At 36.7% G+C, this 15,114-nt stretch overlaps 1 protein-coding gene across 1 annotated transcript in view; it reads left to right on the plus strand.

The window, feature by feature from the left end:
• Positions 1-15,114, plus strand: part of DNAH9 (dynein axonemal heavy chain 9) — a 235,061-nt gene that overhangs the window by 92,275 nt on the left and 127,672 nt on the right. Inside the window, exons 39-42 of the mRNA XM_087955634.1 lie at positions 4,630-4,795; positions 5,600-5,702; positions 6,459-6,698; positions 14,647-14,808. Of these exons, the coding sequence (XP_087811760.1) occupies positions 4,630-4,795; positions 5,600-5,702; positions 6,459-6,698; positions 14,647-14,808 (671 nt within the window). The remainder of the gene's footprint in view (positions 1-4,629; positions 4,796-5,599; positions 5,703-6,458; positions 6,699-14,646; positions 14,809-15,114) is intronic.

The raw sequence follows: 15,114 nt of genomic DNA on the forward strand, positions 1-15,114 counted from the left end.
AGTTCGAATTCCTAGCACCGCGTAACGGACTGAGCTCCCATTACTTATCCTAGCTTCTGCCAACCTATTAGTTCGAAAGCATGTAAAAATGCAAGTAGAAAAATAGGTAGCACCTTTGATGGGAAGGTAACAGCTTTCCCTGCGCCATCGGTGTTTAGTCATGCCGGCCACATGACCACGGAGATGTTTTCAAATTGCGCTGACTCTTCGGTTTTGAAACGGAGATGAGTTGGGAACGACTAACATGTATGTGCGATGGGAACTTTTTCATATACATACACACCCATACACCCACCCACACATAGACACACCTCTTTTGGAGCATGTATCTTGATTGAAAATAATATAATCTAGTGCATGTCTCTATGATGAAAATTTATATATTTATATTGTCATCTATACATGAATATATACTACATGGGGCAGGAGGCAGAATTAATATCAAAACAGCAGTAATGGTGAAATGTATGGGAAAGTGATACATTTAGATAATGGATAGCAGAAGCAGAATTATGTCTAAAAAAGCAGCATGATGCTCAAACTCGCAAAAAGTTGAAAATAATTGTATATATTTGCCTTTCAAAGTGAGGAATAGCAATAGCACTTAGATTTATATACTGCTTCATAGTGCTTTACAGCCTTCTCTAAGCGGTTTACATAGTCAGCATATTTCCCCCAAGGAAATGTGTGTCCTTCTTTGACCCACTTCAGAAGGATGGAAGGCTGAGTCAATCTTGAGCTGGTGAGACTTGAACTACTGGCAACCGGCAGTCAGCACAAGTAGCTTGCAGTACTGCATTCTAACCACTGTGCCACCAAACCCAAACAATTTTGTAAACACAGGTTTCTATGCAGAAAAGTATGGCAAGAAAGGCAAATGAAACCCAAGACTTAAACTTTGGGACATATAGGGAGAGTTAGGTTCTCAGATAACTTCAACTTAATCAGGACTGCTTGGCATCTGCAATAAAGTAATGTGTCTATCCCAAACCTCCTCCTTGGATCTTCTAATAAGCTTGTGGGAACGTATTGGATTTACGTCCATTTCCAGGCAGCATTGCTGACATGGAGCCATAGACCAGATGGAGACATTCAGGGCTTCATTATTGCTACTTTTTGCTTGGATGCTTACTCAGTACTTTTGAAGCGAAATAAAACAAAACAGTCTGTTTTTACAACCATTGATTTCTTTAACCTGGAGAAGGATAAACTTCCATTCAGATAAAATGAATGCTTATTCTGGTTTTGGCAGAGCAGCATTTGTCAAATTGAAATAACGTGTCCCTGGAATGCATCGCTATATCCGAAATAAAATTGAAAGTTGTATAACAGAAGCTTGCCACTAGTAATTGCTCAACAGACCTATAGGCAGTTTGCCATTAGATCCAAGGCCTTTCTTCATTTATCAATGATTCTGATAAGTCAACATATAGTTCAGCAGCGAGAATTGAGATGTTTGTATATTGGATGAATTATACAAGAATCTGTAAAATTGTTACACCACTGATAATTGTAACCCTTTTGGTAAAAAAGGTTTATTAACTTACTCAGAATTGATTTTTCTTCTCTGCTGTTTAATTCTTATCCTATCCCTATCCTGCTTCAATTTTTTTGTGGATGAGCAGAATAGTTTTTTCTAGTTCCACTGAAAGAATATACAGCAAATTTGGATATTCAACCCATATTTTAGAATGGCTGCATTTAAGGATGCTGCCTAAAAGTGGAGCTAAATATGATGCTAATTATTAAGGCTGCTTCTCAAAATAGCAATGCTCCATGAAGGACCGTAATGGAGCATGAGGATGACCTTGAAGAAGGAAGAGAGGAAAAGAAATTGCCTAGAAAACAATCAGACAAGAAAGGCAGGACCTGCCTCCCCAGTGACTTAACAGCTAGAGAGAAAAACTTAGAATGATGTCAGCTCTCCCAGGTAAACCAGATAGGAAACATGACTAAATGAGCTAAATCTACTTTATTGTAAAGCTACATTAACAGAATCTTGCGAGTCTGGAAGTACAAAATTTCCCACCACCTCTTTGAATTGCTTGCTCCATTAGGGCGGGTCCTTTCTCTTTTCTCCATAAAGGAAAATATATACATGGCATTTCCTCCTCCAATTTTTCCGTGTCAAAATAACCAGTTAGAAGGTTTGACTGAAAACTCATGACCCATGAGTTTTCATGAGTAGACTTGCGTCAGTGAGATGAGCTGCATATAAATTTGATAAATAATACATACGTGTCTCCATGGTCCTAGTCTAAAGACCTTAACTCCTGCATCACTGTTGTTCTGGGGTTTATGTGTCGTTATGGGATTTGCTCCTTGCATTAGCAACCTTCCACCCTTTTGATGGGTAGAAAAACTGCTTTTTCTTAATGTCTATGGAGAACATATAGACTTTTTCTCAGTTCTTCAACTCATTACATATGTCATTGTAAACTGTCTGAAAAACAAAGCTAAGGACCTCTCCTTTTCCTTAGTTAGATGTCAATTAGTATCAGTTACTGGTTTTCTGCTTTTTGGAGAGGAATTTCTTTCATTTCACTAGGACAGAGGTGTCATGCTCACATCGTCACAGCAGCGTCATGTGACATATTGGGACTTTTTCTCCCTTGGCTAAACCACACGTGGGCATGGCCAGTGTGTGATGCATCTGGCCTGTGGGCCAGGAGTTTGACAACCCTGCACTAGGATAATAAAGATATGCACATACACCTAGTTGGTAGTAAATTCCCACTAGTTTTCACTCTATTATTATTCCTAGAAGAAGGACAGGTTGGGGGTGCCTGTGTTCCTTCTCAGACATTCACTGAACACATGAGGAGAAATTGCTTGTGTCTTTTTAAGTACCCTTGGGGAAGCAGCATTGCCAGCAGCGGAACGAGCTATAGTCAGTAACTGGGGAACTGTCTCCATTTGTTCTTTGCTAACAACTAACACAGCTGTCATGCCAGTTACAAATAGGGTAGAAGAATCTAGCTTAGTCGATTCTGCATTGGCCAAACATCCCTGTCTTCCTACACTGGCCTCTTACAGAAGTTTAGATGGTGAAGAGGGAAAAAAGAAGAAATCTTCCTCTAAACCAGCAGCCCAAAGAGGGTGTGGTTTCACTTGCTGCCTGCATCCCACAGATGGGGCTTAACTTGTTTGCACAGCCCGGTTTCTGGCATGCTGAGACCAGTGGTGGGATTCAACCGGTGTTACTACCATTTTGGTGTCTACATTTTGCACACTGCATGTAAAAAAACCTTTAGCTGTGTCACCCAGACAGCTGAAAAGCACTGTGCACAGGTGCACAGCATTTGGAAAGCCTCTTTTTTCCTGCTTTTTCAACCTCAGCTGTGTCGCACAAAGCAGCTGAGATTGAAAAAGCAGGAAATAAAGGACAAGTAAGAGCCCAGGAGGGCAGGTGGGCCAAACAGCAGCAAACACAGAACCGGTTTGGTGTCTGCTGCTCTTCAGAGCTACCAGTTCTATAGAGCTGGGCAGAACTGGTAGCATCCCACCCCTGGCTGAGACCTAATGCTGTCCACGGACCGGGAGTTGGGGACCTCTGCTCTAAACACAACTTAAGTCACTCTGAGTAAACAAAGAAATTGGCTGAAATTGTTATGGTGTTGGTCTCCTCCCAGTGATTTCCTAAGTGGTTAGCAGAAGCCATTACAATATCATATTCATTAACTAAACACTTACCTTCAGCATTAGTATAAAGTCAACATCAGTAATTCTGTTCCAGGGATTGCTCATTTCAACCCTGTGTAGGGTGGTGTTTGTCTCATCTGTTTTTGTTTGTGCTAGATTTAATAGTTCATTTGCTTGAGTAATCTTGTTCTTTTTGGCATAAAGGAAGTGTTCCACCATTGTAAACCGGTGTGTGTGCTATCAAAACGAAAAAATAATAACAGGTGGTTTACCTATGCATTATCTGTGCATTCATTTCCCCACTTCTGTGCAGATGCCGTCCTGAGTAAATATGTTGCATTCTTTTGACTGCTGTATTGACCTCTAGAAATGAAGGAAAGTTAAGATGAAGATTTCTAGTCATACAATGTAGGGTGCCCTTCCTGCTCAAAATATTTTTAGCTATGAAATGTTCATGATAAAAGCATCTATGCAGATACAAACTCTATATTTGTGAATGTATAGATGACTATTTGAAGACACCAACTTAGAGATAGATAGCCAGTTTTTCTAATTTTTGACAGTATTCACAAGATAGGAAACCAGTGCATTAATAAAAAAAATATGGTTGATGGATCACTCTACATCCCTATTAACCTACTGTTACTGTATTTGTTCTTGTCCAAAATTTTAAGCATCATAACTACAGAACTTTAGATTTATGATGATTTTCCTGCAGTTCTTGTATACAGTTGCAATCTATTAACCAGTATTTTATTTATCTATGATTCTGTTTTCATGGGCTTCTGTACGGCTGAAAGTCTTCCTTGGTGAGGAAGTATGTGATGTGATCCAATCATCAACAGGCTTGATACTGGAATGTTGTTTCTTTTGTTCATGTTTACATAGGTGCCTTATAGCTCAAATAGGTTAACTGGCAGCCTGGCAATACAGTGTTTATATTAAGAATTTGCTTTGTAAAAATTCAGAGCCTTTGTTTTCTCATAGCTGTTCTTGAGAAGCCACTGGAAAAAAAGGCTGGAAGGAATTATGGTCCTCCTGGAACAAAGAAACTCATCTACTTCATTGATGATATGAATATGCCTGAAGTTGACACTTATGGAACAGTCCAGCCTCATACACTGATGCGGCAACATCTGGACTATGGGCATTGGTAGGTTAGGGATCTAGATCATTTACACTGAACTGTATTTTGTTTCCACCCAATCTACATTAAAAACAAACAAAAATAAAATCAAACAAAAATATTCAGAGTTGTTATGATGATTTTGCCTCTGATTTACTGTTATACAAGTTTGTTTATAGCTCCAGTTTGTTTTCTACCCCTCTCTATACACACATGAGTAAGAATCATGTCACAGTCTTTGGACATTATTAAAATCTGATGGATACTCTAGTTAAGTTTGAACTGTACATTAATCCAAGAGATGTAGTCAGGTCCTTTGGTATCATTCATGAAGATTGAATTCTTCACACACACCCATGGTAAGGTTCTTTATTTAATGCAAAACTCCCAATAAAACTTCTTGTTTTTATTCGAACACTGCAGACTATAGAATGTGCAATCCACCCTTTTTCTTTGGGATGTATTAGCTTCTTTTTAGCTCTTCCCCCACCCCCAGTCTTCCTACCAACTTTGCCCTTTGAATGGAATGTAACTTGTGGTTTTAATGAATTTGGTCCCATCATGGATATGCATGATTTTAGAGGAATCACGGTCATTATGGAATGCATTGATGTAATGGAAACATATGTGAATTCTAACCTCATCCAGCCCCCCTGCCCTCAAATTGTACAGTCTCTGTTAGAATATTAATTGAAAACAGCTGGGATGCAGCAGGTGCCTTGTGCTCCTCCAACATGCTGCTTCAGACTTGGCAATGCTTGGCAGGGACACTGCTGTTGACTAATAATCTGTGATTGGGATGATGCATTCTTTTTTCTTTTTCTGGCAAAGGTATGACAGAAACAAGCTGTCCCTGAAGGAAATCACGAATGTGCAGTACGTGTCATGCATGAATCCCACTGCAGGCAGCTTTACTATCAACCCACGTTTGCAGGTATTGCTTGCTGATCTAGAACACTGCTGGTTTTGTTAATTACCTCCAGTTTTTTCATGCTTGATTAGATTGTGCCCAAGCAAAGAGAAGCTACAGAGATGGAACAGTTTATCTGTCACAAATCAAAACTAAAGGCTTGATAGGAGGGGAATGGGATGGAGTGGCCAGCAGAAATTAGTAGTTTTCTGGGATGATCATCCTTTATATAGAATTAACTGATTATTTTCTATATTGCTTTAATACATCAGTAAACCATATTTCTCTGCCTTTGGTTTAGGCCAATTGGGATATGACTTTATAAGTTTCAAGAGAAGAATAACAGTATTTCAGTACCATGGACAGCACCACATGGGTTTTCCCCCACTCCAACCCTTGCAATGAATGCAAAGTCCTCATCACTGCAACTCCATCTCTAAGTGAAATAGTAAATATTGTGATTGCCTCACTTAGTGACAGCAGTCCTCACAGTCCCAGGTGCAGTTGTTAAGTAGATCACCTGTGGTCATTAAGAGAGAACATCGCCCTTACTTGTGACCTGCTGCTAGCTTCCTATTGACTTTGCTTCTCAGAAGCTGGCTGGGAAGATTGCAAATGGCAGTTATGTACCTGTGGGATAGTTGTAAATGTACAATGGTTGGCAAACGCCAGAATTGTGGTTATGTGATCACAATATATACAGTACATATACCCTTTCTCTTCTGTATGATGCCTATTGATTTGTATTGTGTTTTGTTTTTTCATATCATGTTCTTGCAGCGCCACTTCTGTGTGTTTGCCCTCTCATTTCCTGGGGCAGATGCTCTTTCCACCATTTACAGTACTATCCTAACTCAGCATCTAAAATGGGGGAACTTCTCCGCAGCCTTACAGAAGTCATCCCAGCAGTTAATACATCTGGCTCTTGCTCTGCACCTGAAAATAGCAGCCACATTCCTCCCAACAGCGATTAAATTTCACTACAACTTCAATCTTAGGGATTTCTCCAACGTCTTCCAAGTAGGTTGCTTTCTCTTTGGGGAACTATTTATTATTTTGACTGTGGTATTTGCTTAAGGAGGCTAGATTTTGCAATTAAGTCAAATTATGTTGGCGGTGTTCAACCATATCCTCTCCAAGAGTCAGTTTGCAGTTTGGCAAAATAAAAAAGTAAATAGGTTAAAAAAAAAAAGCAAGAACAAGAAACCAATATGCTGCTAAAAGGTCAGTTGCTTTTTCTGTTGAATCAAGGCCTCTTTCTATATTTGTTGGGTTGCTGTTGTAATATTTAGGATAAGTCTGGTCCCTTATTTTTGCCATCTTTGATCTGTTTTACAGTCAAGGGTGAGTTTTTAACATGTAACCTGTACACCACCCAGAGTCACTGTGAGTTAGGTGGCTTTATAAATATGGTCTAGAAATGAATGAATGCACAAAAAAGTAAATATTTCTGTGGTATCATATGCACATTGTAATATTATCAGTTCATGAAAGAAATTCAGGGTTATTGCAGTCATTTTATTGTTCTGTGGAATAGGTATTTCTTCCCCTTTTTATATAATAGTAATTATTTATTTTAAAACTTCTATACATCTTAGCTCTTTCTGAATTAAAAAAAATTCAGTGGAGTCTTCTTCTTCTTCACACCATTTAATAATGTGATTTATGATTGCCTAAACTGCAGCTTCTTTTAATACACTATGGATGACCTATTTTAAAACATGCACCACCCAGTTTACTGAGAAATATGATTGATTATTATTATTGCTGTATATTGATTATCTTGCTTTTAATTAAAATAGAATGTGTGAAAAGCAGCCATTAGACAGAAAATCTAAAAATAATTTCTTGGAAGTTTGGTTTATTCAGCTAATAGTTTAATTTAGTTTAGCATTTTTATGTACTGCCCAAGATTGTTATAGGGTACAAATATACATATGTAAATATGTAAAATTTATAATATAATATAACATATAGAAATATGTACTGTAGGATACACAGAAAACTAACACATCTGTAATAATACTAATGAATTACAATAATTTGATTTGACAGTTCCAGCATTAAACCTACATTATCCTTACAGAAATTGCAACTAAGAATAACTTGGCAACATTTTTTGTTGCTTTGAGTTATCCTGTGGTAAAATGAGCAGCCAATACATTTCATAAACAAATAAAGCTTTTTAGATATTTCAAGAGAACATTCTTCTACCAGAAAAATATTTTTCTCATCTGGCCAGTCCACCTGACCAGCTAATGAAGAATGCAAAGTTTAGTATGTGAAACAATGAACAAAAACATGTGAAACTGACTCTATTGATCCTTAGAAGCAGGCACTGAGCAACATTATTATTATTTCCTCTTTGAAACCATAGCTAATATAACATTGAATCTAGCTTGTGAAAAACCTCACTGAAACTGCCTCTCCACAGCCCACTGTATAATAGCAGCAACAATGTCTTTGTAGGTTGGGGTCAAATGCATCTTCTTTTATCTTCAAATACATCTTTTTCATAACCCCATTGAAGCAGATACTGAGCTGAAAACCTGCAAAAATGTAAAGCCGTATCTGTGCTCTCCTTCCAAGAAGAATATGAAGGAAGAGTTTTCTGCTCAATTTGTTTTTAACCAATACAGTAACAACAAGATTGTGCAAGTGTCTTTGTAGCAGGAAGATCAATTTTGAGGTGCAAAAGTGCATGAACATAGCAGGGACTTAAAATACTGCTATTAAAATGTACTCTGAATTACTTTTAATGGTCTCAAGTCCTAAACTGCACTTTTTGTTTTAAAGAGTTTTACTGTTGCAATGGCACATTTGTTCCTCTGGGGCTGGCACATTGAACTATTGCATTGCCCCCCTTTTTTGTGCATACATTACTTTACTTTGACAATTTCATGTTAAGGAAGATAACCCCTAAGTATTATATTTTTTGCACTATAAGACTCTCCAGACCAAAAGACGCACCTAGCTTTTGGGAAGGAAAACAAAGGGGAAAAAAAATCTGCCTCTGCCTCCCAGCAATTTGCCTGTTTGCAGCAAACACTCCCTTCTTTTCCCCATAAGCCCTCTCAGTGTTTCCTTTTCCATTTGATGCTTTGCCCATTACATTGACTGTTGTATTGCTCCTTTTTTTATTCTAGTAGACTCCAGGGCTATTGTGGATTCTCAAGAGTTTAAAATAGGTATGGCGGGGAGGAAAGGATAGAAAAGCTTATTTTTATATTCTAAGGAATATCAGCACCTGAGTGTTCTCCATGTGAACAGAAACAAGTGCCCCCATGAAAAGCCAATTCCTGGGCTATCTTCTGCAGCTTTTCATCTGCCTCGGAAAAGGCTCCTTCTGTCAGCACTGCTCACTATTCCAGAACTTGGCTTCCCCTAAAGTCAGTTGGGGTTCTATTTTCCTGCACTTGCACCCTTTCTCTCAACTGTGTTTTGGACTGCCTTTTTCCAGTTGCTTTTGGCTGATTCTTGAGTTACCTCTTGGGGTTCTGGCTGTCATAGCCACGGCCTCTTCTCTGCTGCTCCAGCTCTGCTGCTTCTGACATCTTCCTTCCTCAATATTCTATTTTAATTTCCATCCTCATCTTCCCTTTTTCCTCTGTTGTCAAGGTGGGTTATTTTGAATTCCTTCAATCTTTCAATCTTAGACAATGTAATCTTTCTCCCAGACCTTCCTTAACTGTCCTTTCATATCTTCCCCAGGGTTATATCTCTGTTCCTTTACAATAATGTTTATTTTGGCATCTGAAAAGAGTGCTCCATGTGAGTAAATAAGGTTGCCAGGATAGAATCTCACCAATCTAAGTTTGATTTTATGCATTGAGCCAACTTCTAGTCTTCTCCACCCCTTGTTGGTTTACTATTATTTAGTTGCTTTATGATACAAGCGAGTAAATATGTGGATAAAAAAACTTGGATTACGGGAAGGAGTGAAATGGGAAAAAAAGTGTTTTTAGTGTAATTAGTTTCTGTTCTGAGGCAGAACAAGCTGCAAATCATCAGAAAAATTTTAAACTTTGGTCTAGCTTATTCCAGCTGAACACATCTACCTCTTCTTTTTGTTTATCAGTTAAGACTTGGTATATTTTCTTTCACATATCATTTCTCCAACATTAATGTCCAATATTATTTTTAATATATATATATATATATATATATATATATATATATATATATATATATATATATATATATATATATATATATATATATACCTTTATTGATTTTCAAAAAAAGTACAAAGTTAAATGCTAGGCAAACAGAAAAGCAAGATTTGAAAAAAGAAAAAGCTCAAAGAAAAAAAGAATAGAGTGTGAAAAAGAAAGAGGAAGAAAGAAAAAAAATAGAAAAAGAATGACCTTTGACTTTCTTCAGTACTTATGAATTAAAAATGCATCAAACTCATACACTGATTAACAGTTGTCTACATTATTTCCATAGTCCGATAAAATTCTAATAAACAAATCCCCCAATCAACTTTTCCATTTTTTCAGTTTCTTTCAAAAAGTCCAAAATTATTTCCAAGTAGAAATAACATTTGTCAACAACTTTTCTTTTCAATTTTGCCGTCTTCATCAATTCTACCAGCTTCACCATCCATTCTTTCATTGTAGGTATTTATAACTCCTCCTCATGTGAGCATGTGAAAGTCTTGCTGCCATTGTCATGTACAAAAACAAAGTTTCATAAGATGTTTCCATTTGTTTGTCCATTATATCCTGTATTATTTCGGAAGGCTCAGTAAACTCTAATTTTTTGTATTCCATACCTAAACAATCAAACCAAGGTTTAAATTGGATTCTAGTATAATTATTTGATTCTTTACCCACTTTTACTTCTTAGATATATTGTTACTGATAATTTGTTAGTTATCAGTTAGTTTCCCTCTGGTTGCTGTGGGGTAAACTCGGTCATAAAGTCTACAATGCTGATTATCATGCAGATGATAGTAACTACTTCACAAAATTTCCTTTTGGTTTCTTCCACAACTGATCCATTTAAAGTAAGACGTTCTTCTCCTAATATGGCCCTGGAAAAGATTAGTCCTTCGCCCTACATTATTGGGGGCTCTTTTATAGTTATTCCTTTATGGGTATACTCTTATCTTGCTTTTATAGAGTGGAATTATATTAGTATATTGGTATTAGTATTATTGTTGCCCGGGTTAGGCATTTTTGCACACCGTTGTATATAATCCCGTTAAGCCGATAAGAGTAGTTAGCCTTCTCCAACAGCTCCCAAGGAAACGAGGTCTTCCTGTTTCAAATCCTAGTTAACACTGCCCAAGCATTTAGGACCGAGTATCAGATTTGTGAGCCGATCCCAGTAAGGTGGCCTTCTGCAACTAACCAATGGTGATTTTGTCAGCACCAAATGTTTTTAAGTGCTTGCCTAAGTCTTTAAGCACAGCACTCAGTGTGCTGAGTACCACTGGAACCACCTGCACTGGTTTATGCCAGAGACTCTGCAGTTCGATTTTCAAGTCCTAATATCTGGTGATTTTTTCAAATTGTTTCTCGTTGATTCTGCTGTCGCCAAGTATGGCAATATTGATGTTATTATTATTATTAGTAGTAGTATTAGTATTAGTATTATATGTGCTATACTCCTGTTGTATATTGCTGAGCTTAAAAATTAGAAATGGGGAAAATGAAGAAAAAAATCAAGAACAAGTTTCAAGCATGCAAGTCAAAGGAGAGCACTTAAACAACTTAAAATAGAGGATCTGCTGTCACTGAAAGGAGGCTTAACTATAAGTGATGACATTTTTTCACTAGATGATCAATTTGAACTACTGAACAGGGAGAGTGTGCAAGGATGGGTAACTTCTGATTAACGATTCCACTTCAAAGGAAACTCAAACAGGCACAAAATTAACAAACAATGATAACTCAAACAGTGTTAAATTTGCATTTCCACCTGGATTTGTTGGCAAAAAAGTGTATATTACTTGTAGAGATTGTGTGATTTTTTTAAAGAAGTTGTTAGACATTAAAGAGAAGCTGGACAAACTTTCCCATTTTCTGGATAGACTTTTGGATGGTCAGATTGGTAAGGAGGCAGGAAAAAACTTATAGAACAGATTTTAAAGTTCAGACTGGCAAAATTAGCATGCCCTATGTGTGATAGTTAAAGCAGGTAGAGGTCAAATAGTTTCTCCGTAACAAGACTTCCCCTGCAATATTTTGTGAATCTAAGTCAAGCATAGAGTGAATTACAGTCAGAAGTTTTTTTTTCTTTTTTCTTTTTAGATATTTCAAGAGAACATTCTTCTACCAGAAAAATATGGTCAAACTGGCAGCCCGCGGGCCGGATGTGTTGCGTGCTGGCCACGCCCACCCCTGATTTAGCAAAGGGGGGGAAAAGTCACAATATGTCACATGATGACAATGTGATGTCACAAGTTTGACACCCATGCTGTAATGCCTTTTATTGAGATGCAGTTGGGGTGATTGAATAGAACCGAGCATTTACTGCATTTACTACCTCGGATTGAACTTCCACCCCCCCTAAGTGGGAGGCGGGCATCTTCACCTCTAGGCCACCACACTACACAATTACAGTCAAGTGTTAATTCTCTTAAATAGTACTAGATTCAAATGTATCACCGGAAACAAATGGAAATCAGCACTTACAGCATTTAAGCTCTAACATGTCAAATGATTTGATTCCATATGATTTTGTTGAGACAGATAACTCTCTGCCTTTTATCTTTCTCCCCAAGATCCACTTCTGTCCCCATAATTATGACAGGCATATGACAATCTTAGTTTCAACCAGTGGGAAGGAATAATACTAGTGAAATTGATAGTGGACCCCTAACAGTTATTAGGTATTGTTAATAGATACAGTTAAAATACAGGATACCTGAGAATGGAAGATCCTTAAGTTGAATACTTACAATTCATATAGTTGAGTATATGGGCAAAAGGAGGTATTTACATTATTTTCAAGTAGTTGTATTTCCTTACTATTATCATAGCTAGCTAAGATTCTTAATCTTAGCTATTAATGTGGATTTAGGGTAATATTATTTGTTATTAATTAATGTCTTCTATCTATCTTATTAAATATACCCCAATGAGGATATATTTGAAGAGTATGTGCTAGACTTGATATGAAAATATAGAGAATCTGGCTTAATTCTGGTGGGTAATTTTAACAGATTCTGTGTGCCCATTTTAATCATTTGTATTTTCTGATCAATATGTCATTCCACTGCATCAATTAAATGATAAAGGAATCAGTTATGAAGGTTAGAAGCTAGCCCTGACCTTTCTGATTCAAAATGTAATGAGCCCAAAATCTCCAGAGCTTTTGGTCTGTTTCAATGACTGAACCTTGGATCATAAGATATAAAGAAGATAAGAGTGCCATTACTCATAATTGGAGTGCTTTCTCCTTATTGTTGAGCAACCATAAATTATTCTAACATTGCTTGGGTTAGGGAGATTGGGATATAAACTGAAGCTTCGTTTGCTTTAGAAATTGTAGTACTGGATTTGCCTGTTCTCTTAAATAAGGCAGCTTTATTCTTAACACATAAATGGTACTTTTCTTGGATTTATATGATGGGGCTGTGCATAGATTTCCTATGATTAGTTGCTACAGAATAAAAATCAGAAAGTGTGTTCTTATATGCTTCATCTCCAAAGAAGATTAGTAATTCCAAATGTTCCCACTTAAAAAGTACCCTAATAGCACCTCTTAAAACTTGGTTAATTCATTTAAATGCTTTTTGTTGAAATAATGCTTGCTCATGTACAGTCAGACTTCAAGCTGCCTTTAGAATTTTTGAATTAGGATTAAGAAATAACATGTTTTAAATATGTACATGTCATTACACCACTAGTTATTGTTAATAGATAGTTACATTTTATTTCCTTTTAAGAGACACCTGCTTGTGCATGCTAAAGGGCACATTGTAAACTTGCCACAGTTACCTGAGAGTAATTAATGCAAGCTCTAGGCAGCATCCTCCTTGTTAAATTTTATTTTTTTAAGTTATCACCACTTAGTCTAACATATTGACTCTTTTTCTTCCTACAAAATGAAAAGGAACTTCAGTAATGTGGTTAATTTAGGGAGAGATTGAATCTGAGGCAATAATGTACCCTCCATTTTTTCAGTCTGCAGTTTAAATCAGTGCAGGATAAGGAGTTTAGCGAACAACAAGCCTACATAATCTACTTTTAAACCATTTGGGGAATCCTGGGCCTAATAATTATTGAATAATTTCACTTCAATCAGAAATGTGTATATATATTAGAGCTGCAACCTCTGTTGCAACTGAACTTCCTAAAATAAGTTCCTTCTCTTTCAAAAAAAATGAAAGCTTTTTTTAAATATAAAAAGCTATTCTCCTCCTTGTATAAACATATTATTGCCATACCATTATTATTTTGTTTTTATTTGCAGTTTGTTCCTGAGTGTTAGTTGAAATATAAAATCAGCCACTGTGAAGCAATTTACCCTTAAATCTGAGAAAAGAATAATCATTTAAATTACTTCACATTGACTTGATACCTCTCAGTACAATTCATTTATGTTAGGTTAGTCTTGTTTTATTACCTATGATAATGTGATGAACTTTTATTTTATCTTTTCGATATGGAGTGACAATTCTCATTGTGACAATGAATTTAGAATTGGGTTGAATATTTATGTAAGGAAAGTGAAGGTTAGGAACTTTGTATATTATTTTTTGTCATATCCACTTTTGTACATGTACTGATGCCTTATATATTTGCTTGCTTAGGGATTCTGCTATCATGTACAGAGACAGCTTAAAATGGATGGATGCCAGTTTAATGTATGTCACAGAAATCAAGAGTGGTATGGCAGACTGGAAGTGACATTGCTCAGCAATAGCAGGGACAACCATATGGATTGGTTGTAGTTGCATGGCTAATCCATCCAGAAAGCAGATTGTATCATCATCTGTATTTCTTTTCCTTAGGGTATTCTGTTTTCAACTCCTGAATGTTTGAAGACTCCTCAGGATTTGGTAAAGCTATATTTACATGAATCCAATCGTGTTTACCGTGACAAGATGGTTGATGACAAGGATTTAATTGTTTTCGATAAACTGCAAGCAGAGGCAGTGAAGAAGTTCTATGATGTAAGTGTTCGATCACTCACCAAAAACAAAATGACTAATATGTGTGTTGCAAAAAAAGCAAAGCTTATAAGGTTCCTCCTCATCATAAAGAAGAAATATTGCACAAATTAGAAATCATTTATGTTTTCTAAATTGTAATGGGTGTTATGGGGCATCCTGCTTCTCTATCAGGATGTTATGGAGCATTCTGCTTCTTTATCTATTTGAGATAAAATAACTCTTTGAAACATGTTTTCTATGGCTGACAAACAATCATTACATAACAATGCAAAAGAGAAGTATATGATATGTGTGGTCTGCAAAGAA

The sequence above is a fragment of the Notechis scutatus genome, chromosome 2 (assembly GCF_049901735.1).
Source record: "Notechis scutatus isolate UNSWTSFEM ecotype Mainland chromosome 2, rNotScu1.2, whole genome shotgun sequence".
Taxonomy (NCBI): domain Eukaryota; kingdom Metazoa; phylum Chordata; class Lepidosauria; order Squamata; family Elapidae; genus Notechis; species Notechis scutatus.